This window comes from Sus scrofa, chromosome 6, assembly GCF_000003025.6.
Source record: "Sus scrofa isolate TJ Tabasco breed Duroc chromosome 6, Sscrofa11.1, whole genome shotgun sequence".
Classification (NCBI taxonomy): Eukaryota; Metazoa; Chordata; class Mammalia; order Artiodactyla; family Suidae; genus Sus; species Sus scrofa.
This window is the reverse complement of record NC_010448.4, coordinates 119473414-119499053: the sequence shown is the minus strand read 5'-3', so window position 1 is coordinate 119499053 and position 25640 is coordinate 119473414. Positions and strand designations below refer to the sequence as shown.

Below are 25640 nucleotides of genomic sequence, written 5' to 3'. Positions count from 1 at the left end.
GGACTGGAGTTGAAGGGGCTGGAGCCAGAGCCAAGTGCAAGCTGGGGCTTCTCCTCTACTCAATCCCTGTGACTGCCCCATTGGGGCCAGGGCTGGAGCCCAAGGGGTACTGGGTTTCTCCCAGGTGTGATGGCAGTCTCCGCCTTGGTTTGGAACATGGTTGAGGCCTGAGGACTTGGGGCTGCACTTTTGTGTTGGTTTCACTTTTCTCCAGTGTACACACCTTGGTTAGAAGTTGGGGCACAAGGGGTTGGTGCTATACCACTGAGCTGGCCCAGCCCCCTCCCACATGTGCACAAGGACACATGCTCCAGCGATGCCTTTTTCTGCTCTGGAACTAGCTTCAATCCCTTCCAAGTCTGCACAGGGACTGGTGCTCTTGTGATGACCTCCACTCCGGAGTTAGCTTTGCTGGCTCCTGTGTGTGTGCACCAAAGGTCTTGCCGGCAATGGCTACCTTCTTCCTGATCATAGGTAGGGCTGGGGTCTGAGCTGGCTCAGTTCTTTCCAGGTATGCATCTGCTCATTCAAAATTGCAGCTTCTGGAATTTCCATTGTGGCTCAGTGGGTTAAGAACCTGACTAGTATCCACAAGGATGCAGGTTTGATCTCTGGCCTCGCTCAGTGGGTTAAGGATCCAGTGTTGCTGTAAGCTGTGGCATGGGTCGCAGATATGACTCAGATCCTGCATTGCTCTGGCTGTGGCTTGGGCTCTCAGGTGCAGCCCCAATTCAACACTTAGCCTGGGAACTTCCATATGCCACAGGCAAGGCCCTAAAAAGAAAAAAGGAAAACAAAACCAAAAACTGTAACTTCTGCCTTAGAAGGGGCAGCACCAGAGCAAGAGGGACTGGAGCAGGAGCCCAGTGCAAGCTGAGGGGTGCCCTGGGGTGCTCCTGCCAGTCTGGCCAGAGCCCCAGGTAGTTTTCAGTCTGCTGCCTCTGCACCCTTATCAGGAGTAAGGAAGCCTGCACCTGCACCTGCACTCTTCAAGAATGGGGTCTTAGTTTCCTTCAGCCCTTAGGGAAGTCCCACTGATTTTCAAAGCAACTAAGAGGGCTTCTCTTCCTGGTGTCAGACCCCAGGGCTGAGGTGCCTAACATGTGGATCAAAGGCCTCTGATCCCTGAGCCTCTGATCTCCCCTTCCTCTTCTGTGTCTCCCACTGGGGATACAGGTCCCAATCAGATTGCTTCTCTTCTTTCCTGCCAGACTGTTTGGATCTTCTTTACAGCCTTGGTTATAGAGGAGCTGTCCTGCCAGTCCCTACGTTGATTTTATCAAGAGTCGCTCTATATGTAGTTGTAGTTTTGATGTATTTGTGAGGGAAGCAGAGTCCAGCATCCTCCTACTCTACCATCTTGATCTCCAGCAAATTTTTTTAAAAAAGCATTCACACATGTGGGCCAATTTCCTCTTTTTGATAGTGATCTCGTAATTTGTGGGAGTGTCTGGGGATTGGATTTTTTTCCAAAAAGACTTTGTTTTCTAATGATATCCAGAAAGTGCCACAAATCTACTCACTTTTTCTTGATCTGCGGCCCTCTTGTAGGTGGTGTTCAACTCTTAATCTGTAAAAGCAGGCTTAATGATTATAGAAGTGGCATGCATCATCCTTATCACCATTTAAAAGGTGTGGAATCAGATTACACTGGTTTCCTTTGCAAGGTGACAGACTTCCTTACCTATCCTGTTACTTGCAGATGTAACTCCTCTGACTATCCTAGCTTGGTGCAGAAAATCTTTAATTCTCCAACATAGTTCAAGACCAAGGCCTAAGCTCCCATTCACCAAACTCCAGTTACTGTGTTTTGTTCCTAGGAAAGGAAGGACTTTCATACTTAGCTGTTATACCTATGGCTGAAATTTATGTATCCTTTTTCCCCCTTCTTTTTTGCCTAGACTTTAGGGATTTTCCATATTTTCTTCTGAGCTCAGCATCCCACTGGGAAGAAAGTTGTTTGCAATTTATTTAGCCTTTGTGTGTTCTTGTAGCAGTGGAGAAAACCTTGATGTCAGAAAGATAATCTTCCTCATTTCCTCCCTGTACTTTATTGAGGTATATTTACATACAATCAAATGCATATATCTTAAGTATACAGCTCAATAAAATTTTAAATTATAGGCATGTTACTGAAACTGACAGCACTAATGGCCAGAACCCAGCCTAAACCCAGACTGGGACTTGAACGCATGTTTTAAATTAGAATCACTCACCCAGTGTCTGAACTTACTGAGGTTCAGGTTCTTTATGCCTCTGTGCAGAAAGAATTCAGCGAGAGACAAAGTGATAGGCAAGAAACAGGTTTATTAAGATAGGATGCTTGTGAGAGGTGCAAGCAGGCAGGCAAGGAGGCTCTGCCCCAGGATCTGGTGGGCTAGTTTTATCATCCAAGGGGACTAGGGGTTGGAAAAGACTGCCTCTTTCTTCCTGGGAGCAGTAGCTCCTCCTTTGTATCTGAGGCAGAAGGGCAGTCCTCAAACTCCTGCCCTTGGTCTGAATCTCAATGTAGGCTTCATCCCATCCCCCACCCAATGACCTGAGGCAATTCTCACACCTCCACTAGTCAAGCAAGCCTGCCTTGTTCTAATGGCTCTCTTGAGCAATTAACTTACTGTGATCTCCCAAAGTCCCCTAAATTTCCCTTTTTATCTATGGTCCCTTATTGGGACTTCTGCTACCTGCGCCTACTCCATCCCTATCATTACCATTATTTAAGTCAACTTGTAGACTATTCCCATCACTCCATAAAGTTCTCATTCTTGTTTCCTCTATGCTCACCCAGAGCTAACTACATAGATTTGTTTTGCCTGTTCTTGAACTTGACATAGATGTAACATGTCTAGCTTTAACTTTTTTAGACTTAACCATATTGTTCCATCAGAAATTCACTTTTAAAAATTGCAGACTACTATCCCAGTGTGTAAATAAACCATTTTTTTTATTACCTCCTAATTTGTTGGTAAATATTTGTGTAGTTCCCAGTTTGGGAAAATTATACATAATGCTCTGAATATTTTTGCACAAGACTTATTGTGGGCCCATGCACTGGTTTCTCTTGGTTGTTGGTCTAAAAGTGGAATCACTGATTCAAGGGGGAGGCACATAAAACATTTATAAGGAACTGGCAAGCTGTTTCCCAAGGTGATTACAGCAACTTACACCTTGTACTGGTTGCCCCACAGTCACACCCTTCAGCAAGTTTGTAGTGTTATTTCCTTATGGTTGGATTTTGCATTCCTTGATGATTGATGCCAGGTACCTTTTCCTGTGCTGATTACACATTTGGACAGCTTCTGTGAGGTGTGTATTCAAGTCACTAGTTTTTTTGTGTTGCTTTTGCCATGGCTTTTAAAAACTGTTTTTCTTTCTAAACAAGTCCTTTGTCAGTTACATGTATTACAAATGTTTTTCTCCTTGGCCACGGCTTGCATTTGCATTTTAATGGAATCTTCTTGATGAGAAGTGTTTCATCTTGGTGAAATGGATCAGTTTTCTATTTTATGGTTAATATCTTTTGTGTCCTAAGATATCTGCCTATCCCTTAGGTCATGAAGATATTGTTTTCTTTTGTAAGATTTGTCTTGCCCTTCATATTTAGGTCTGTAATCCATTTTGAATAAATGTGCACTGAGTGAAAGCATCTTTGCTCAGTGTCTTCTCATACCAATATCCAGTTATTCCCGCTCCAACTGAAACCACTTTCCCTTGTCTATGGCCTTCTCACCCTGAACACGCCCGATCTTGTCTGAAAACACTTTCCCTCACTGAATTGTGTGGTGTTTTAATTGAAATGTCAATAATTATATATGTGTGGACCTACTTCTGGACTCTATTCTATCCACTGACCTATTTGTCCTAACTCTAGTACTACACTCTCTTAACTTCCGTAGCTTTAAAGCAAGTCACAAATGGAGTAGTGTAGTCTTCCAACTTTTTTCCTTCTTCAAAGTTTTCTTGGCTATTTTGGGTCGGTTGCATTTTCATACATACTTTTCAATAGTACAAGACAGCCTCATATTTTGATGATCAATGTGTGGGCAACTGAGATCTTAACATTATGTAGTCTTTAAATCCTTGAACTTTTTTTTTTTGCTTCTTTTTAGGGCCACACCCATGGCATACAGAGGTTCCTAGGCTGGGGGCGTCTAATCCGAGCTACACCAAAGCCACAGCAAAGTGGGATCCGAGCTGCATCTGCAACCTACCCCACAGCTCATGGCAACGCCAGATCCTTAACCCACTGAGCAAGGCCAGGGATTGAACTCCCGCAACCTCATGGTTCCTGGTTGGATTCTTTTCTGTTGCGCCACGACAGGAACTCTGAACACGACATTGATTGCACAATTCTACAGTATTTCTTAGCAATATTTTGTAGTTTTCTGGGTAGAAATCTTGCACATCTGTTAACTTCTTTGATGATAAACTAGATATTTAAATTTTGATTCTCAATTGTTTGTTGCTAGTGTACAGACAGTACAACTAAGTTTTTGCCTCATATCCTGCAAAATTGTTTGTTCTGGTAGATTTATCAAGCCAAATGCTTGGTAAGCCTCAAGAAATCAGAGAATGGGGAGCAGTGTCATATAATTGGAAACATCTGATTTTCCAAACAGTAAAAAGGGATTCAACTCTTTGTATACCTCTTATCACAGTTGTAACCTCAGAAACACTGCCTTCTTTCTGATTTCTTTTTCCCTTGAAGAGCATGTAATTCTGGAGTTAAATCTGTTCTTGGTATACTTCTTGAAAGATGGAGACAGCACAAAATCTTGACAGAAGAACCTTTGTTTTTCAGCTGAATGTAGAACAGGGAAATGAGGACATGGCCTACATGCTGCCTTTTATTTGCAGAATGGTGATCAAAGTACTATTTTTCAAGAATCCTAATTAGATCAGTGAAACATATCCAAGTGGGTTGGGACTGGAGTAGGGTGAATGGACTTGTGAGGTTCAGATTATCCTTAATTGTCACATTGACGAATTATTCACTGATCAAGTAATAATTTCATCTTTTCATCCTTTGCTTTTTCATTCATCCTTTTCTTCCCAATTTTATTTGCAAAAGTGATTGGCACATTGCCTCATCTATAAGTAGTATAAAGAACAGGAATCCATTTTAACTTTAAATAAAACCAATGTAAGGCACAACTATTCAGGAATGTTTTATATTTTCAAAGTATTTAGGAATTCTTTAATTAGAAAAATAAAGGCAGTGGGATTATCTATCAGGTTCTAAAAGTACCCATGAATTAAGTCACGCACACCCCCCTCTTAAGAAACACAAAACCTTGAATCACATTGCTGTTAAGCTTTCTTACAGTAAAGAATAAGACCAAACTACACTAGAGTACAAAAACCTGACATTCTGAGCATGAAAATAATTTATTGATTAGATACCTGATTTATTCAAGCATTAAACCTACCAAAGATAGAGAATTAACACAGCTCATGGAGTAGGAAAAAAAAATCCCATCTGACACCTGCTTTGACTCAGATTTCCTGGGGGAAAAGTTTATGTATTCTGTACTACAGCCTCACCCTAAAGCATCAACATGTGCTTGATATTAACTTGAATAGGATATGAGAAACCTTCTGTACACTCAACTTGGCAAGTATCATTAATGATGCAACGTTCAGAAACATTCTTAGGCACAGAAATAGCACTGCCTGCAGTGAGTATTTGATGAAGAAAAGAATATCATTAAATATAATCTTACAAATAAACAAGAAAATATATGCACTTTTGCCAATGGATTTCTCCACAGATCAGGAAAAATGTCACAATGAGATTTTCTGTGACATTAAAACATTAATTCATGCTCAACTTTTAATCAATACTCAGGTTATCTTGTGGTGTTAAAAAAAATCAGAAAAAGAAAGTCCATTTAACCTAAATGGAATTTAGGGAAGAAATGCAGGACTAATGATGTAGAATAAGAGCTGCACTTCTTTGGCTAACTCATTAAAAAATGCCAATTAAACATTTTCAGTCAAATTTTATTAAAAAAAAAAAAGCAGCAGATCAACATTACAATTCAAGAACCTAATCTAAATATGCACTTGACAATGAAGCACATCTGAGTATGGAGTGAAAAAAGTTTTCCAAAAAAAAAATCATCAAATGTATCATCTCCAAATAACCAATTAATGATTCACTTCTGTAGGCCTTTTGTTGAATGGAATCATAAACAACAGAAGATTTATTGCTGTGAAAATAAATCTGTAGTACAGTAGTATGAATCTTGGGTATTAAGCGTAATCAGTGGAACCAAGTTATAAAGTTGAAAATCTAATAAGAAATGTGTGTTTGTGTGTGTGTATGTGTTGTGTGAAAGAGAGCACGTCTATAAGCCAGTTGACCCAAGAGCAACTGAGATATCTAACTCATTCAGTGAGACCAGACATTATTTAAATCTCCATTTTTGAAGGCAATTAAAAATTACAATTCCAGCAGCCCACAAACCAAATTAAAAAGATTGTAGAAAGCAATTAAAACTACGTTCAAAGAGCCATTTTTTTTTTTCAGCTCAATTTCAGCACCCCAAGGAAAAAAAAAAAGCATCCATGACTATCACAGATGAAAACAAAATGAATGTCATTGGAATCAGTTATTTTTCCCCACTGAGGTATAAAATCTATATAGAAATTTAATACTATACTATAACAAATTGTACTTCTCATAGTTCTGTTTTAATTTCCTTTAAACCCTGTTTAATATAGTTTTTTAAATTGTTGTAAAAATGTTTTCATGATTCTGAATCTGGTTCCAGTTCTTTTTCATTTATTACATCAATATTTAATATACTGGCTACCAGTTCTAATCAGAAAAAAACACCTTGGACGTCTCTTCATTACACCAGCACAATCAGCAGAAAGTACTGATGTGCAAGCAAACCATAAAAGGTGTGGCTCTCCGGAAAGCACGTTTCGTAGGTTGTTTCACTGTCTGTGTATTCTTTGCAATGATTCTTGATGAAAGACATTTTCAATCTTGTAAACATCGGTGTGCAGTCTCGCTACTGTGTAGTTCCACGTCCTTGGACAGGCAGGCTGGTTCACAGCGAGTGAAAGCGAGAGCAGTCTAAGTTTTAATGGCTGATAAACCTTCATCCTGCAGGAGGAAAGTACTTTCCTTTTTTGCTATTTAAGAATGTGGCAGAAATGTATGCTGAGGTAGCCCAGTCAATCCAAATTTTCTTCTTTTTTTTCTGTAAATTTGGTCTCAGAATATTTCTGGAAGGGTGACGTTTCGAAGAAGCCACTGCTGGGACCGGCTTCCACTGCAGTCTCTAATGCTGGGCACCTGGCTATCCTCTTCTGTGGCTTTGTCCAGGCACTGATTACTGTTCACATGCTGCAGGGTTAACTTCTGAAAGTAACAGGAAAAAAGTCTTAATGTGAAAGTAGAAAAGAAAACCAAAACAGCTCAATCATCATTTTTGGTGATTATAGAATTCCTTTGTAGAAAAGGTTTTTGTTTTTGCATTATGAATTATTTAAGATAAGGGAGAAATGTGTCTTTGTTTTGTAAAGACATCATTTAAGGAGTTCCCGTTGTGGCTCAGCAGAAACGAAATCTGACTAGTATCCATGAGGACTCAGGTTCGATCCCTGGCCTCACTCAGTGGGTTAAGGATCTGGTGTGGCCCTGAGCTGCGGTATAGGATGCAGACATGGCTCAGATCCTGTGTTGCTGTGGCTGTGGTATAGGCTAGTGGCTACAGCTCCAATTCGACCCCTAGCCTGGGAACTTCCATATGCCATGTGTGCAGCCCTAAAAAAACAAAAAAGAAAGAATAAGTATTTAAGGGCAATGTGGGGAGAGAAAGGCACTGAGTTAGGGTTACACTGTAGGTATAGTAAGATGACCTAAATTCTAAGTGCCAATTCTGACATAAGCTCTGTAATACTGTGAGAAATTTCACTTTTTTGTGCTTCAGCTTCCTACAAAAAAATGATCAGATTAGTGATTCCTAATTTAGGATCCTCAACCCATTTTCAAAAAGCTATTTCAAAACTGCTTCACTCTCCTGTGGTAAAGACTGTTCAAATTAATTCTGTGATTCCAAGCCTCAAGTCCTTAGACACTCAGGTCTTTTTGAACACTCAAAATCTTAAGATTTATAAAACAGTCCTTAATAAGTGGCTGATAGATATGATTATGTATCTTCCTACCCGCTTGTTTGCATTTTAGACTTGATGCTGTCATGTTGATTTTTAGGACAATGTCAAAAGGACAGGAGAGATGAGAGTTAACAGACACCTACTGACCATACCAAGGAATTGGATCTCAAGCTCTGGTCAGATGCAGAACTCCAAAGCAGTTGTGTAGGAAACTGCATTAAACATTATCTAGTAAGTGTATATACAACTATAAGAAAATGTGAAATATGTTTATTAACACATTTTTACTCACGGCACTATTTTAACATACTTCTTTTATCTGCAACACTTCTCCTTCATAGGGCCTCTCTTGTACCTATCTGAACTTCAAACAAAGCAAACCTAGTGACTGTATACAACTACTTCAGTCATTCCTTCTTCTGCACTGTGGTTCAAATGGAAGCTGGCAGAAGGCAGTGCACACTGCAGATGTCACAGTTTACTACCAGCACTGACTTCAGGGTCAGTATTAGGTACTTTAAATCCTATAAATGCATAAGACCCAACTGGAGGCGTCAGCATGGCTGTGGTTGTTTTTATTTTTAGGCAGATGCTGTGTAGTTTATGTGTTGAAGGGATGGGCTTTGAAGTCAGACATTTCTGGAGTGAACTACAGATTTGTCACATACCAACAGCATTCCCCTGAGCAAAAATATAAGCCCCAGTTCCATAAAATGGGCACAAAAGTACTTACAGAGTTGCTGTGAGGAAACACTAAGATAATGTACAGAAAGTGCTGCCCAGCTCAGAGGCACTCACCGCTGGGATATCCTACAATGTTTGGAGCAGCCATGAACACAGTCTGGTAGCCTCAAGAGCTGGAGGTTCTCTATGCATACTGCTGGCTGCCAAAGCCTTCCGTCAAGTGTAAGACAAAAACAAAGTACTTTCAAAAGAACCCCTCAAACATTCCAGAAAGCCCCACAAAGCTTCTCTGAGTGGCCACCTTTATCAGGCCCACTGTCGGCATTAATAAAAACAAAGAAAACTAAACATAAAAAAAGTTTAGTTGAGGAATTGATCTTTAACATCCCAATTAATAAAAAATGTATTGTTTCACTTAGAAGCATTAAACTCATGATAAACAACAAGGTCCTATATACAGCATGGGAATAATATTCAATATTTTATAATAAATATTAATGGGAATATATATATATGTATGTGTGTGTGTATATATATATATATATATATGTATCTGAGTCACTTTGCTAAACACCAGAAACTAACTACAACATTGAAAATCAACTATGTCAGTTAAATAAATAAAAACCTCATAACAAAGACACAGGTTACTGATCCATGCTGGGTATTTGACTGCTCAAGCTTAAGATCTAATCCCCATAATTTGAGAAGGCTAACCTCCCTTCCGGAGACCTGGACCCTGGTGAAGAACCCTGTTCCAGACACAGCTCTTTGGCTGCTGACAGCAGGTGCAGAACTCTGTGGCTCGTGACACCAAGGGGACTGTAGCCACTGTACTCAGCAGAAGGTCTGATCAGCACTGACTCGTTTCCACACAGAAAAAGCATAATTAAAGCAATGAGGAAAACAAGTGTGAGATGGCTAACTGTAACCTTTGAAAGGGGGGATAAAAGCTACAATTATCACTGCATAAAGTCCACTTGTAACCTCAAAAAAATAATTTGGTGCCCTTTGTCCCTAATCTCTAGGATGTGACTGTGTCAAAATCTACGTGTTCCTTCCCGAAAGGACAGCTATAAGTAGTCAAAGCACGAGAGCCTGGTATCACAAACTCAATGCAATATATAGTATAAGTAAGACTTAAAGATGGAAAAATATATAAATTTAACAAAAGATACTATGGTATTGTGCAAAGACTCCTGGATCAAGAATTCCAGGTCTGGAGTTCCCATTGTGGCTCAGTGGTTAACAAATCCGACTAGGAACCATTAGGTTGAGGGTTTGATCCCTGGCCTCACTCAGTGGGTTAAGGATCCAGCGTTGCTGTGAGCTGTGGTGAAGGTCAAAGATGTGGCTCAGATCCCACGTTGGTGTGGCTCTGGCGTAGGCTGGCGGCTACAGCTCCGATTAGACTCCTAGCCTGGGAACTTCCACATGCCTTGGGTACGGCCCTAAAAAAAAAAAAAAAAAAAGAATTCCAGGTCTGTCTGAGATCTGGTGACATCATGCCCCTGCTCTGTGACCCTGGGCAATTAACTTCCATTCTGGGCTTCAATGTCTAATATGTTTTGTTTTGGTTTTGTTTTTTTTTTGTCTTCTTAGGACTGCACCCTCAACATATGGAAGTTCCCAGGCTAGGGGTCAAATGGGAGCCGGAGCTGCCAGCCACAGCCACAGCAACTTGGGATCTGAGCCACATCTGTGACCTACGCCGCAGCTCACGGCAATGCCAAATCCTTAAGCCACCCAGCGAGGCCAGGGATGGAACCCGCATCCTCATGGATGCTAGTTGGGTTTGTTAAGTACTGAGCCATGACAGGAACTCCTAATATCTCCTAATCTTGTCTGTTAAACAAGATCCTGGATTTATTTCTAGGGTTTCTTTGAAATATTAAGGTTTCATGACTCTAGGTTTAGATTGTACTTTACTGACATAAATGTTATTTTTATAGATTATGGTTTTCAACTGATGGAGGCAGGACGACTCTTGATGGGTTGTCTAGGGCTCCCTGTGCTCAGGCACCAGGACCCACATCACAGCTTGACTCCTCTCTCTGCCCAATTCTGCCGGTGCCTCTTCCTTTGCACAGGTATTGATCTAAAGGGTGCTCCCTAATAAACATCCTGAAGGCCAGGCTTGACCTTGGAGTGCAGTCTGCTTCTGGGAGACTGGCAATATGTCAAGTGCTTCAGGGGTTTTAAAACTTGACACTCATAACTAGTTCTTTCAAAATACCCTAAATCAATTACCTCCAGTTCCTTAAATCTCTAATTAAACATTTACTTTTAAGATAACTGTTTTGGCCCATCTCCTGGCCACATCACACCATAATGATTGGATAAGCAAACGCCTGTTTTCCCAGCTTCCCTTGCAGCTGGGGGATCACTGTACTGTGAAATTCTGGCCCATGAGACATAGCAGAGTCTGCTGAGGGGGATCTAGGAAAAGCTTTGGCTTTCCTGATAAAGAGTAATTCATGGAGGAGTACAACATGCCTCTTCCCTTCTTCGTGCCTTGAGTTGGGTGTGATGGTAAGCCCCACAGCAGCCTTCTAGTGGCCACAAGGAAAAGCTAAGAACATTGCTACAATGTCATCCCTGACATTGTGTTTACTGAATCCACACCAGAAGCCAGGTACCTCCAGACTTAGGAAAAAAATAAACCACTATTTTTTTCATGCTACTATAAATAGGTTTATGTTACCTAATGAAATATATCATCGTTTTTCAATGAACACACAATTGGAAGGCTTTTTAATTTTTTTTTTTTTTTTTGGTCTTTTTTCCATTTCTTGGGCCACTCTCGCGGCATATGGGAGGTTACCAGGCTAGGGGTCTAATCGGAGCTGTAGCCGCCAGCCTACGCCAGAGCCACAGCAACGTGGGATCCGAGCCGTGTCAGCAACCTACACCACAGCTCAAGGCAACGCCGGATTGTTAACCCACTGAGCAAGGGCAGGGATCGAACCCGCAACCTCATAGTTCTTATTCGGATTTGTTAACCACTGCGCCGCCACGACGGGAACTCCCGGCTTTTTAATTTTTAAAACGTTCCGGTTTCACAATGACTGCGGGGTGCCACTGGCATTTTCTGTCTGGAGCCAGGGATGCCATATACCCTGCACTGCCCTTTGGGGCAGCCACACCCAAAATGAACAGCAATAGGATGCACCATGGAAAACCCTGGAACAGAGTAAGTCAGGCCGTTTCCAATTGAAACATTTTACTTTTACCATATTTTTTTACTACAGTTGGACACTGTGAAGGGAGACTTGGGATTTATAAAACATGGTCTTTGCCCTCCAAGATCTAACTATTTAACAATGGAGAAAAGACTGATAGATAAAATAACTACAAAGAAGCATAGCATCACAGGGGTCAGAGACAATTAAAATTAAGACAGAGAGAGCTACTTTCTGGCTGGGATCCAAGCAAATGATGTCAATTGTGGGCCTCAAGATCAGGCAGGATTTTTTGGCAGAGGGAACTGTAAGATCCTAACTGTAAAGTGGGGAAGGATAGGATATGTTCAGGGAAGAGCTGGATGAACATGAGAGTAGCCTGGGGTTTGTATATGACAGAGTATAAGGGGAAAAGACAGCCAAAGTCACAACTTGGCTTGGACATCTCCATTTCAGGGGCAGAATGAAGCAGCAGAGTGAGCCAAGCAGGTGAAAGAAGCAGGGAAAAGCTAAGAGAAGAAATAATGCATCTAAAGCAACAGATAAGAGGATTTAAAAATATCACCTGGGAGTTCCCATCATGGCGCAGCAGTTAAAGAATCCAACTAGGAACCATGAGGTTGTGGGTTCTATCCCTGGCCTAGCTCAGTGGGTTAAGGATCCGGCATTGCCATGAGATGTAGTGTAGATCGCAGATGTGGCTTGGATCTGGCGTGGCTGTGGCCAGCAGCTGTAGCTCCAATTCAACCCCTAGCTTGGGAACCTCCATATGCCATGAGTATGGCCCTTAAAAAAAGCAAAAAAATAAAAATAATAAAATAAAATATAATCTGCTTGGCAATAGTAAGTGCTACAGAGAAGTTAAGAAAAAGAGATGAGAATGCCCTGGCTTTGCATTCAGGAGCTGTTTCTGAACAGTACCAGGCCAAGACAGGAGCCAGAGTTGAAGAATCAGAGATACAAATGCTGGCCATTCACTTACAGTCATACAACAGAGGAGAAAGTAGTTCAGCAAGCAGAAAATAAAGTCCGAACAAAAGCCTGTCCCGACATGAAGAAAAAAGCTAGTGCTTGTAAGCAGAAGAAAAACAAAAACAAAAAACAGAGAAAGAAGATGCTGGTGCTGCTTCTAGAACCACAGAGCAAAAACACAAGCTGGGAGGTTAGCCAGATATAAGGAGAGGGAAGTTTACTGGGAGATGCTTTGATGGAATCAGTATCTTTTAAGTACCTCTGTGTGAGTACAGGTTTAGTGGGTGGGGTGAGGGAGCAACCCCAGAGGAAAGCAAAGATAAATATAGTTTTGTTATATGTGTTACTGAAAAATCATGACAAGCCAGGAAATTTCACTAGTTAAAGCTCACCTTTACTTAAGTGTTTACTTCAGTAATTTAAAAACCTTAATTTCTGCTCCGTTACTCCCACACTGGACTGTTGGGCTTGAGGAGCCACAGAGAGAAGAGCGGCTATGTAGTAACAATAAGGACCCAGGTACCAGAGGCAACACTAATTTAATTACTGGAGAGATTAAAACATGTTTAATTATATTTTTCCCATCTGTCAAGTTCTGGAGTGTAAGAACAATTTGATCCATATGCAGACTCCATAAAAATTCATTCTTAGATATAAAGCAGTATCTTTTATTCCGGTATCTAACTGGATCACTTACCACTGGGTCATACTCCCAAAGTTGGTTGCCTTTTAGGTGGTGGCATTTGAGCATTGTGACTGGGCCATTAAGTTTGGAGACATCCAGGCAAAGGTCATCTGTTCTAATTTCTTTGTTGGCAGTGTATGAGAATACCTGAAAAACAAAAATACACACATGTAAGTTTTTGCAGTAAAACAAACGTGTTTCATGAGCCCAAGGCTCTGGGAGGGAAAAACCGAGTATTTCAACATACACGTGTTTTGCACTTTATTAGTGTAATGGAGAATAAATGACTCAGAAAAGCTACCACTGATTTTGTAGAGAGGAAAGAAAAAGTGACCTTGAGTTCTCTGTACACTGAGTGTACTGTCAAGAACTGTCATCTGTTTAACTGAAAAGGATAAAGTAAATCTCCTGTACAAGAGAGTAAATACAGTTTCTCACAAGGAGCCTTTTATAAAGGTTTCATTTAAAAATAATCATTACATTGAAGGCTCCATTCTCCTAAAGGTCTTTATTATTTTCTCTTTAAGGGCAGGAAGGTATTTCCTAAGTGACATTATGAAGTAAATAGGAAAGAAGGTTAAAACAAATCCCAAAATTATCTCTTTAAAGCCTTACGGGAATACTCACCTGATTACCTCCCATACCGTGACAGTTAAAAATCCCAACTTTTTCATTCTCTTTTCTAGCCATGTTATCTAGACACTGATTTGTTTCCACATTTCGTATCTATGGGACAGTAAAAAATGAAAACATCACAAATTAGGTTAACGAGACAGACACAGGTGCACACTCATGTTAAAATCAATCTAAACCTGCAACTAAACCTCTAATTCTGAGGTAAGGGCTAGGAGTTGGGGGCGGGGGAGGGGGAAATCACTGGCTATTTAAAATTCTGTGGTCTAGAAAGGTCTTACTGTTTATATATGTACTTCTTATGTTTCATGGAGAAAACTTTTAAGTTCTCACTCCCTTCATTTTCCCCAAGCTGTTCTAGAATTTGTATTTAGTTCAGTAAGCTCTATTCTGCCTAATAATTTAGAGCAATTTAACAACTCCCTGTGGACACTGTTTACCACCCAGTTAAGGGGCATTACTTTTTTTGGTCGTGCCGACGGTGCGTGGACGTTCCTGGGCCAGGGGCTGAATGCATGCCTCAGCAGGGACGTGTGCTGCACCACAAGGGAACTCTGGGCATCACTTTTGATAATTACTCGGAAGACATCTTAGGAAACTCAAGGTGGGTGTTTTCTAAGCAAATAACCTGGAATTTGGCTTAAATGGAAAGCCTAAGTATGGTGTGGTGTAAACACTACTCCTTTGTTAGATATTTGTCAATTACATAAATCAGCCATCAGAATTAGGAAGAATTCTTTTTTCTTTTCTTTGTACAGCTGCACCTACAGCATATGGAAGTTCCCAGGCTAGTAGTCAAATCAGAGCCACAGCTGCAGGCCTACACTACAGCCATGGCAACATTGGATCCGAGCTGCATCTGTGATCTATGCTGCAGGTTGGGGCAATGCTGGATCCTTAACCTACAGAGTGAGGCCAGAGATTGAACCCTCATCCTCATGGACACTGTGCTGGGTTCTTGACCCATGGAGCCACAACAGAACTCAGAAAGAATATTTTAAGCAATGGCCTTTGCTGTTTTTTCCTCTGAACCACTGTAGTTTTTAAAAGCCTATGCCAAAATTAATAGACATTTGCAAAGTCCTAAATCTATTCCTATGAGTGGTATTGTTAGCAGGTAAGCCAGAAGGGAGATTGCTGACAGACTACATCTGTCACGTCATGTAGATGGAAAGAAAAAAAAAAAGTACTTTTGTGTGATAAAGCGGCGGTAAAGTTAAAACCACAGATAATCCATTTATTTCTTATAAACAGATGTACAGGCTACATATTATTCCACTGTTTTAATAAGACACTAAAAAATCCAGATGCATTTTTTTCTAGTTTTTTTTTTTTTGGTCTTTTGTCTTTTTGTCTTTTGTTGTTGCTATTTCTTGGGCCACTCCTGCGGCATATGGAGGTTCCCAGGCTAGGGGTCGAATCGGAGCTGTAGCCACCGGCCTACGCCAGAGCCACAGCAACACAGGATCCAAGCCGCGTCTGCAACCTACACCACAGCTCACGGCAACGCCGGATCGTTAACCCACTGAGCAAGGCAGGGACCGAACCCGCAACCTCATGGTTCCTAGTCGGATTCGTTAACCACTGCGCCACGACGGGAACTCCCAGATGCATTTTTGTTTCTTATAAAGATAAGGGTGGGGAAAAAATGTAATTGTAATGTATACATGTAAGGATAACTTGATCCCCTTGCTGTACAGTGGGAAAATAAAACAGAAAAAAAAAATAGCAAAGGTATGAAAACCAGTATTATTCTCAGGGGGTCAGGAATGAGAACTAGGGCATTGGCATAAGACAGACCTGGGTTTAAGCACCCAAATCCTTTGACAACTATTTCCTAAGAGTAACTAGGAGAAACTGTCAGCTCTCTGCTGCGGGTGGATACGACAGTAAGCATGTTCATTTCAAAGTCCAGCACGTAGCAGCCTCAGAAAGAGAAATAATCTGCAGTGCTGCCTTATCGCTAGTCACCGTAGTCACCGCCATCTGGCTATTCCTGCAAAACAGGATTTTCCAACTCCTTAATGCTAATAACTTCTTCACCTGAACTTTTTTTTTTCTCTTTTTACAGACAAATCTGTGGTAGATGGAAGTTCACAGGCCAAGGGCTGAATCTGAGCTGCAGCTGAGGCCTATGCCACAGTCATGGCAACACTGGATCCGAGCCACATCTTTGACCCACACCACAGCTTGCGGCAATGCCAGATTCTTTACCCACTGAGTGAAAACAGGGACCAAACCCAAATCCTCATGGAAAATATGTCAGGTCTTTAACCTGCTGAACCACAATGGGAACTCCACTTGAACATTTTAATATACCCCTGCCACTCCACTCCTATTTTGAAGATTGATATATAAAACAAACCTCATTATCATTTCTCCAAATATTCCCCTCTTCTCCTGATATCCCTATTTGTATTAATAATCCCACAACTTGGCGTTCCTATTGTGGCTCAGGTAATGAACCCAACTAGTTTCCATGAGGATGCAGGTTTGATCCCTGGCCCTGTTCTGTAGGTTAAGGTTCTGGCACTGCAGTGAGCTGTGGTGTTAAGTCACAGACGTGCCTCAGATCCCTGTTGCTGTGGCTGTGGTGTAGGCTGGCAGCTGCAGCTCCAATTGGACCCCTAGCCTGGGAACTTCCATATGTTTTGGGTGCAGCCCTCCCCCCCCAAAAAAAAGGAAAAAAAAAAAAAAAACCCACAATTTGTACAATTAGTCAAGCTGGAAATCCCAAGGCCCTTTTCCCCTAGGTGGCATACGGAGGTTTCCAGGCTAGGGGGTGAACTGGAGCTGTAGTCACTGACCTATACCACAGCCACAGCAATGCTGGATCCAAGCCACGTCTGCAACCTACACCACAGCTCATGGCAACACTGGATCCTTAACCCACTGAGAAAAGCCAGGGATCAAATCCATATCCTCATGGTTCCTAATCAGATTCATTTCCACTGCACGACAGGAACTCCTGACCTGGTGAGTTTTTATCTATTTATATAAAAATTATTCCTTATACTTTGGAAAAAGCTACACACTCCCCAATCCTTAGTTTTTTCTCATTTTTTTTTCTTTCAAATATAGATAATATAGAGGTTGCTGAAGAAAGGTGATAAATGCCACAGAAATGATTAGAGAAGAAACGATGTTACTGTCAGCTTTTCTCTCACATGGAATGGTCTTTTGGCTAAATAACTGATTAATCTTTTACCAAACTGAAAATGAATCAAAATTTAGAAAATGTAATTCTCCCCAAATGTGATCACTCTATAACTATCTCTTAATAAATCAACTTTGGCTATTTTGTTCCCATCATTGATGTTGTTAATAATTATAGCATATGAATTACACTTACTCTGCTCTAGGCATTGTTCTGTTAGTTTTACATTTAACAGCATATACCTTCTTATACTATCCCTAGGAACAATTCTGGACTGCTGTCTGACATAAGAGATCTGAGCATCCATCTCTTGAGGTTTACTACTGACAACTAATAGTTAAAAGCAGAGTTCTCCAAGGATCAGAAACCTCTGCTTCCTGACGACTGTTGTGGTGACAGTGAACCTTGATGGGCAAGACGTGGCCCAGCTGAGATGGGTGGTCAGGGCCTGAGTGGGCCTCTGCTGGGGCCTGATAGCACCCCCCTAAAGTGCAGGGGAGGACTGGAGAGAAGCCCCCGCACGTTGGGTGAGGAAGGGCAGCTGTGACATTTTGGTCCCTGGGTGGCTTCAACATTACAGGGCAGAGAGGGTTCTGTTTGGTGTGACACCTAAGTGACATTTTTGAGTGGAAGGGGATGTGTGCTCTCCAGGCTGGTTTTTCACTTGCTAGCTGCTGGAGAAGACAGCTTTCTGGGTGCATCCTCCACCTTGCAGGAGTACATGTGGGCTACCCCATCTACAGAGTGTGCGAGGTGATTTTTTGAGGACAGGAAAAGCCAGGGTGACTAGGGATGAGTTTGGGGAACAATTTTTGTCCTTTATGATGTCAGGAGGCAGCAGATCATTCAATAGGTTTGTTTGGTGGAAGCTAAATTTGAAGAGTCTCTGCAGAATGGAAAAATTAAGAACATTTTTTAGAAATGTTGAATCAGATATTTGAAATTGTAATTCCATACAGTTTCAAGGCTATGTAACCAATTACCAGGTTTTTAGTGACATATGGAAGGTAGAAATGGTGGTGACAGACACCTGTTTCAATGTTCATGTTGGGAGGGAAATAGGTACCAGATTTGGTTGCCTCAAATCTGACACTTAAAAAAAAAAAAATCATAGCAATATCTGAACTATAGTGGTCACAGGGAAAGAGCCACACATTTGACATTTGAGGTATCTGGCAACCAGTGGGTACAAGTGAGAGCTTGGGTGTGGGGACACACAGAGCTGGCAGCAACCTTGGCAGTTGAGTATTCTAAGACAGCAGTTCCCCAAACCATGATCTGAATAACAGTATCTGCCACTAAAAAAAGGATTTTCTGATCAAGTCTGGGAAATACTGGATTCACAAATTTAAGCAGGGTTTCTTTACTGAAGGACTTCTCAAAGCCTTTTAACACCCTAAGACTCTTAGTAGGGGCTGGGGACTGATGATACAGAGAGTATACTATATAACAAACAGCATTGCTCAAATACGTTTGGCCTTAAAATCCACCCTCCTGCCAATCCCTTGCCTTTCTATGCAGCACTGAGAGACTGCACACATCAGCACCCTAGGACAGTAAGTGGGAAATGCTGCGTAAAAACCTCATTTTCTCATCTGTAAAAGAGGGCTAACATTCTCTCTCAGGTTTGCGGAGATCTCTCAGAGTAACACAGCAAAGCCTAGCAGAAACCGAAACCCAGCAGGCCCACAACAGCTGTTGGTTTTCTTTCCTTAAATTAGGTGTACACAGCTGTCACTAAAATATTATTTAGACCTTATGAGTTAAAAATGACTGTGAATGCTCTCATTCCTAGGAAACTAGGCAGGCAAGAAATTACAGCCTAAGTTTCTTTCTTCCTTTTTTTTTTTTTTTTAATAGCCAAACCTGCACTGCATGGAAATTCCTGGGGCAAGTGTCCAACTGGAGCTGCAGCTACAGCAACAATGGATCCTTAACCCACTGAGCAAGACCAGGGATTGAACTGCATCCTCACAGAGACAAAGTCGGGTCCTTAACCTGCTGAGCCACAATGGGAACTCCGAGAGCCTAAGTTTCTTAGTTTCTGCTGTAGTCTCTGCCAGGACCTGGTACCAGAACCTGGGTGGACAATGCAAGCAGTTAAAAGATTTTTGGAATCCACAATTATGGAATCTAGACTGACTTTTTCACTCTCTGCCATAAGGAGAATATTGGTTAGATATGAGAAAGAGTATGAGTCTTGTGGGTTAGGAGCACAAGCTTTCATGCCTGTGTTCAAATCCTATCTCTTCCATTTTGTGGCTGTGACCTGAGCCATGCTGTTTAAACCATGTATTTTTGCCTTAATTTACTCATCTGTGAAGTGGGGGATAAGAGCACCCCTCTCACAGTGTTGGAAAGATGAGTTAATATTCATAAAGCATCAGGACTGGTGCTTGAGATAAAGTTCATGCTCAGTAAATTTTAAGATTATTAGACCTAATTGGAGAAGCCAAGAGCCAGTCCATAAGACTGGCTGAACCGTAAAAGTCTGGCTTATTTGCTTTCTGAAGCTGATGTTTAGAATACTCAACTCTGGGATTAACAATGATTGGATATCACAGTGAAACACATTCACTCAGTTCCAGGTCCTTCGGCAAGTAGGACTTTGTAAAGTCAGACACACTAAATGCATACATTCTGATTTCCTTTTCTGCTCTGAAATCCTAGGACTTCAGGTTTCCCCAGACCACTGAAGCATGACAAGAGGTCCCTGGAAGGCTAAGTTCCAGCCTCTAGTGAAAGAAAGCTCACCCAGGTGGAGCTATGATCACAAGCACAAGCCTCTGGCTACACTGTGGCTGGTGCTAAAGAACAACCCCAGCTCTCAAAATCAGAGCCTCAACCAAATACAGAGTGTGGCCTGTATTAATGACATAGATGCTTACAACCAGCTGCTCAGTTATTAAGGCAAAAACAAGCAGGTCACAAAAGATAAAATCTCTTCCTTGTGTAGAAAGCCAGCTGGCAAAAGGCAGGTAAAGGCAAGCTTGCCCTAGCAATCATCTACTGTGGGTTAGACAAGTGGTTCTTTGTAATACGCCTATATTCTGGCCCAGCTAACAATGCCTACATGTTGTCCAAAACTGGGTCAGTCCAAAGGAGGGGGGAAAGCTCCCTTCTCTAATCTAAAGGCAAGCAACTGCTATCAATCTTCCCATGGCATTACCCATGCTGGGCCTTTCTTGACTGGAAGGAGGCTACAGCAAAGGGAAGAGATGCTCACTAATGAGGCAAAAACTCAGCATACCCCTCACTGACTTCCTTAAATCACAACAAATCTCAGAGACAGGGGGCTCCAGTCAACCCTGAAGTAGCCTCAGTAACTTCCAAGGCCAAACACGGGAGTCTGCGCTTGCCCGTCATTGGGGAAAATGCAACCAGACTGAATGGTTTCTCTCTAACTCACCAGCATCCAGCTACCCTCTGTGATCTCTTTGCTCTACCATATTCTACTTTCCTCCTTTACATCTTTTCCTCTTTCCCCAAACCCCATCACCAACACCCCCTCTTCACTCTCAGCCAATGGTCTTGTGTTTACCCAAGGAAGCAAAACACACCAGAGAACTCCTCAGGTCTCCACCTCAAATGACCTGCTTCCACTCCTCCATCCACAGTTCACCTGCATTTGGCCCCATCCCTCCACATTCCTTCCTACCGTGGTGGATGAACTGCCTTCTCCCCATCCCCTTGTGCAGTGGAGCCTGTCACCTCCCACCTACCACACAGGACTCCTGCCATCAGTGGCTCTTTTCTAGCATCTTCACATTTTCTCTTCTGTGTCAACTGCATCAGCACACAGTTACATGTTAGCAAAAACAAACAGAAAAACCTTTAATTCCATTTTCCACTCACGCTTCTGTTCTGCTTTACAGCAGAGATGCTTATCCACACTCGTCATCTCTACTTCCTCTTCTTCTGATCTCCTCTGAAGCCACCAGAGATACTGTCCCTACCATCTCCTTGGGAACCCACCTGACCAAGTGAGATGGAGCCCACTTGGCAATGTCTCCCTTGCCAAGTCAGCGGCCAGTTCCTAGGACTCGTCCTCCTTCCTTCCCTGCAGGGCTCCACATGGCAGATCACCTCCTCCTCCTTGAGGCAAGTCCTCCGTTAGTCTCTGGGGCATCACTCTTGGTTCTCTTCCGATTTCATGCTCACTCATTTTCAATCTTTTTGGCCGATTCCTTCTCATCTTCATAAACTGTGGAGTTTCTTATGGCTTGGTCCTCTTCACCTACATTTGCTCCCCTCAAGATCCTCTCATGAAGTTCTGTGGTTTTAAAAAACCACTCATATACTGACAACCCCTAACTTTAGATGTCCAAATCCTCATCCAAGCTGCAGGGTTTTTAATGCAACTACCAACCCACTATCTTTACCTGGACCACATGTAACAGGTCCCAAGCTGCACTGCTGAGTGCCTTCTGCACCTGCTCTCCAGGCTTTCCTATCACAGTAATGCCAACTTCACTGCCCCAGTGTCTCAGGCTAAAACCTTAATATAATCCTGGCTATTCTTATCCTTTCACCAACACACCAGCTCTACTCTTCTTCCTATACAATTTTTTTTTTTTTTTTTTTTGCTTTTTTAGGCCGCCCCCATGCATATGGAGGTTCCCAGGCTAGGGGTTGAATTGGAGCTGTGGCTGCTGGCCTCCTCCACAGCAATGCCAGATCCAAGCCATATCTGCGACCTACATCACAGCTCATAGCAACGCTGGGTCCTTAACCCATTGAGCGAGGCCAGGGGTCAAACCTGCGTCCTCATGGATGCTAGTCAGATTAGTTTCTGCTGAGCCACAACAGGAACTCCCATACAGTTCTCTTGACACAGCAGACAATCTGATCCATTTTCAACGAAAGTTTGCTCATCTCCCCCTATGGCTTCCCACCTCAGAACAAAACCCAAAGTCCTGACCATGGCCTACAAGCTCTATGTGATTTGGTCCTCAAGAGCTTGACTTCACCTTCTACTGCTCTGCGCTTGTTCATTCTATCCAGACAACTGGCCTCTCGGCTGCTTCTGCAACATGCCAAAGTACATTCCTGTCTTAGGGCCTCTGCACTTGTTTTTCTTCTTGCCTGGAATGCTCTTTCCATAGAAATTCATATGACTTGCACATTCACTTCCTTCAAATCTCTGCTCAAAAATCACCTTATATGAGAGGACTTTTTAAACTACCCCACATAAAATAGCACCAGCACTCTCGCCCACCAGTCATACTCTATCCCCTTTGTTCTTATCACCACCTCACATAGTATCTAAAATATAAAATTTAAATTAAAAAAAAAATCTGTCCTTCCCCAGTGACTCTAAGACCCATGAGAGCAGAGACTTTATTCATTTTACTCCCAGTATTTAAAACAGTACCTCTTACACAGTAGATGCTCAAATATTTGTTGAATGAATGAAAGAAGTAAGAAGTGACAGCCCCCTGAAGATTGGGGCAGGGGTGGGGGGACTTTTCCTGAGCGGCAGTAAGATTTAGTGTGGGATGGGACCATGAATGTGGTCTTGTTATCATGTATGCTGTGACTTACAAAGGAAATTTTGCCGTTATCAATTTCTGTAACAGAAATGCTAGAGTTTTTTCCTATTTGATTCACATGCTTTCTAAAAGTCAATTTTTTTTTGGTATATATGTATGTATGTATTTATTTATTTTGCTTTTTAGGGCCACACCTGAGGCATTTGGAGGTACCCAGGCTAGGGGTCCAATCGGAGGAACAGCTGCCAGCCTACGCCACAGCCATAACAACGCAGGATCCAAGCTATGTCTGCGACCTACACCACAACTCACAGCAACGCCAGATCCTTAACCCCACTGACAAAGGCCAGAGATTGAACCTGCAACCTCATGGTTCCTAGCCGGATTCGTTTCTGCTGTGCCACAACAGGAACTCCTTCCTAAAAGTCAATTTCATAATTAAAAGTTTATAAAGATTTGCAATGAATTGCAGACTGACCCAGTAAAAACAAAATTCCTTTCCTATAAGCAATGCACTTTATTTATTTATTTTGTCTTTTGTCCTTTTTAGGGCCGCACCCGAGGCATATGGAGGTTCCCAGTCTAGGGGTCTAACTGGAGCTGTAGCCACCGGCCTACGCCAGAGCCACAGCACGGCAGCAATGCACTTTAACACAGTCTTTCCCAGGTTATTAAAAAAACTGTGGTCACAAGTAGCTGAATTGATTTATAAACCACTATTGGTGGTTTATAACCAGAAAGTTGAAAAATCACTGCTTTGATCTAATTAAGAGAGAGACTTGTTAAGAAAAGAGACCCAGAATCTTCATGGCCCATTGGCTTGGGGTATTACACAGTAGTAAAAAAGAGGACAAACACATTCTTGGTAGTAGGACACAGTAGCCTGACTCTTCTGCTCCAACAAGTAGAGGGGAAAACAGCTAAGTTGCCAAGGTCCTATTTTTGAGACCACTGGAGAGCAATGGAAGCAATGAGGATGAGGTGAACTACAATTCCAAAGAGGGAAACACCCTCTCTGGGGGAGCTGACAATCACCACATATCTTCCTCTGTGAGAACATTTGCTGATGGTGCAGGCTGAGGACAGGGCATGGCCCCAAAGAGAGCCTTTTCTCCAAGGAAAGAGCACAGTAGTATTGGTCATGTGAGGCTAGCATGACAAAATAAAAATCAGAGGAGCCCTGAATGCAAGGCCATTCTTCTCGTGGGACATTTGCTGAGCTTTCAGTGGGCAGGGAGCTGTGCCTGAAAAGGCAGAGTGAAAACTTTCACATCTCCTGGTGCTTAGGGGATGAATTTCTGCTGGACAGAAGACCTTTGAAAAATAACTGGTCTCCCCACTGAATAAGGAGGAGGGCTAAAGTACTAACCTCAAAACCTCAGAAAAGCAAAACTTTCCAGGCAGGAGAGACAGAGACCCCTTCAATGCCATTACTCAAAAGCCCTGGAGGACCAGGCCCAAGAAGCATATATGAGCCAGAAGTGAACCTAGGTTTTCTAAAGCTGCAAACCAGCCCACCTAGCTCATTCTCTGCTGTGGGTTGAACTGTGCCCTCCCCCAACTCCCTCAATTCACATGCCGGAGTCCTATCCCCCAGGACCTCAAATGTGACCTTATTTGGAGGCAGGGTCTTTACAGAGAAAATCAAGTTAAAATGATGTCTTGAAGGTAGGCCTTAATCCAATATGACTGCTGTCCTTATTTAAAAAAAAAAAAAAAAAAAAAAAAAAAGGAGGGTGCAAATTTGGAGACAGACATGCACACTGAAGAATGCCATGTAAAAATGAAGGCAGAGGTGAGGGTGATGCTTCTACATGCCAACGAACAGCAGAGATGGTCAGCAAACCGCTGGAACTCAAAGAAGGCAGAGAACAGATTCTTCTTCACAGAACTCAGAAGGAATCAGAACTGCCCACACTTTGATCTCTAGTCTGGAGACTAGTCTGTGGAACTGCGAGACAACACACATCTGTTGGTTAAGTGACTCAGTGTGTGGTACTTTATGATGGCACTCCTGAGTTGATCGGACCCCTGAGCTAAAGAGAAGGACCTAGATTTCCCATACATGCAGCACAGCTTCAGTTGGGAAGGAGAAGGAATGGCTATCAATACTCTAGGAACACAGTGTAATAGGGCACAAGAAATGCTTCCTTGTGACCATCCTGGTAGTTACACCAGGAGATAAAAGGTAAGCCTCTCTCACACCAGACCCAACACTATGGGCACCCACAAAGATAAAAAGGAGAAAACTCCAAGGCACAACCAATTGTGTTAACTAATTGTAAGTATTCATAAGCAAATTATATCAGGTTTCAAGAAGATGTGCTGAATTCTGAGAGCAATGACTAAAGGCATCATCAGAGGCAACATCAAACATGCTAACCAACATTTTTTCCAACCTTCATGCCCAAACAGAGATTTAGGATTCCCAAAGCAAAATAAATGGGGGCTAAAAAACCCAACTTTATAATGTCTTTCAAGTTTCCTTGCCAGTTCTTTATAATTTATCTTTACTTTGAAATTAATGATTCAGGCTAATTAATGCTAGGACACTAGCTTTATGGATCTGTGGTTTTAATGAAGTGGGCAAGTTTGTTGAAATAAGTCTATCGAAGACACTAATATATTGTAACTATAGTCCAACTGTGAAAGATGAGGAATAGAGCATTCTTATTTTAATACAACACAACATGATAAAAAATAAGATT

The 25640-nt window shown here is 42.1% G+C and overlaps 1 protein-coding gene across 3 annotated transcripts in view; it reads right to left on the bottom strand.

The window, feature by feature from the left end:
• Window positions 5153-25640, bottom strand: part of GALNT1 (polypeptide N-acetylgalactosaminyltransferase 1) — a 198006-nt gene continuing 177518 nt past the window's right edge. For all 3 annotated transcript variants that reach the window (XM_021096269.1, XM_021096270.1, XM_003482057.4), the window contains 3 exons: window positions 14278-14376; window positions 13663-13797; window positions 5153-7372 (listed from right to left, as the gene is read on the bottom strand). In XM_021096269.1, the coding sequence (XP_020951928.1) occupies window positions 7226-7372; window positions 13663-13797; window positions 14278-14376 (381 nt within the window). In that variant the 3' untranslated portion in view covers window positions 5153-7225. The remainder of the gene's footprint in view (window positions 7373-13662; window positions 13798-14277; window positions 14377-25640) is intronic.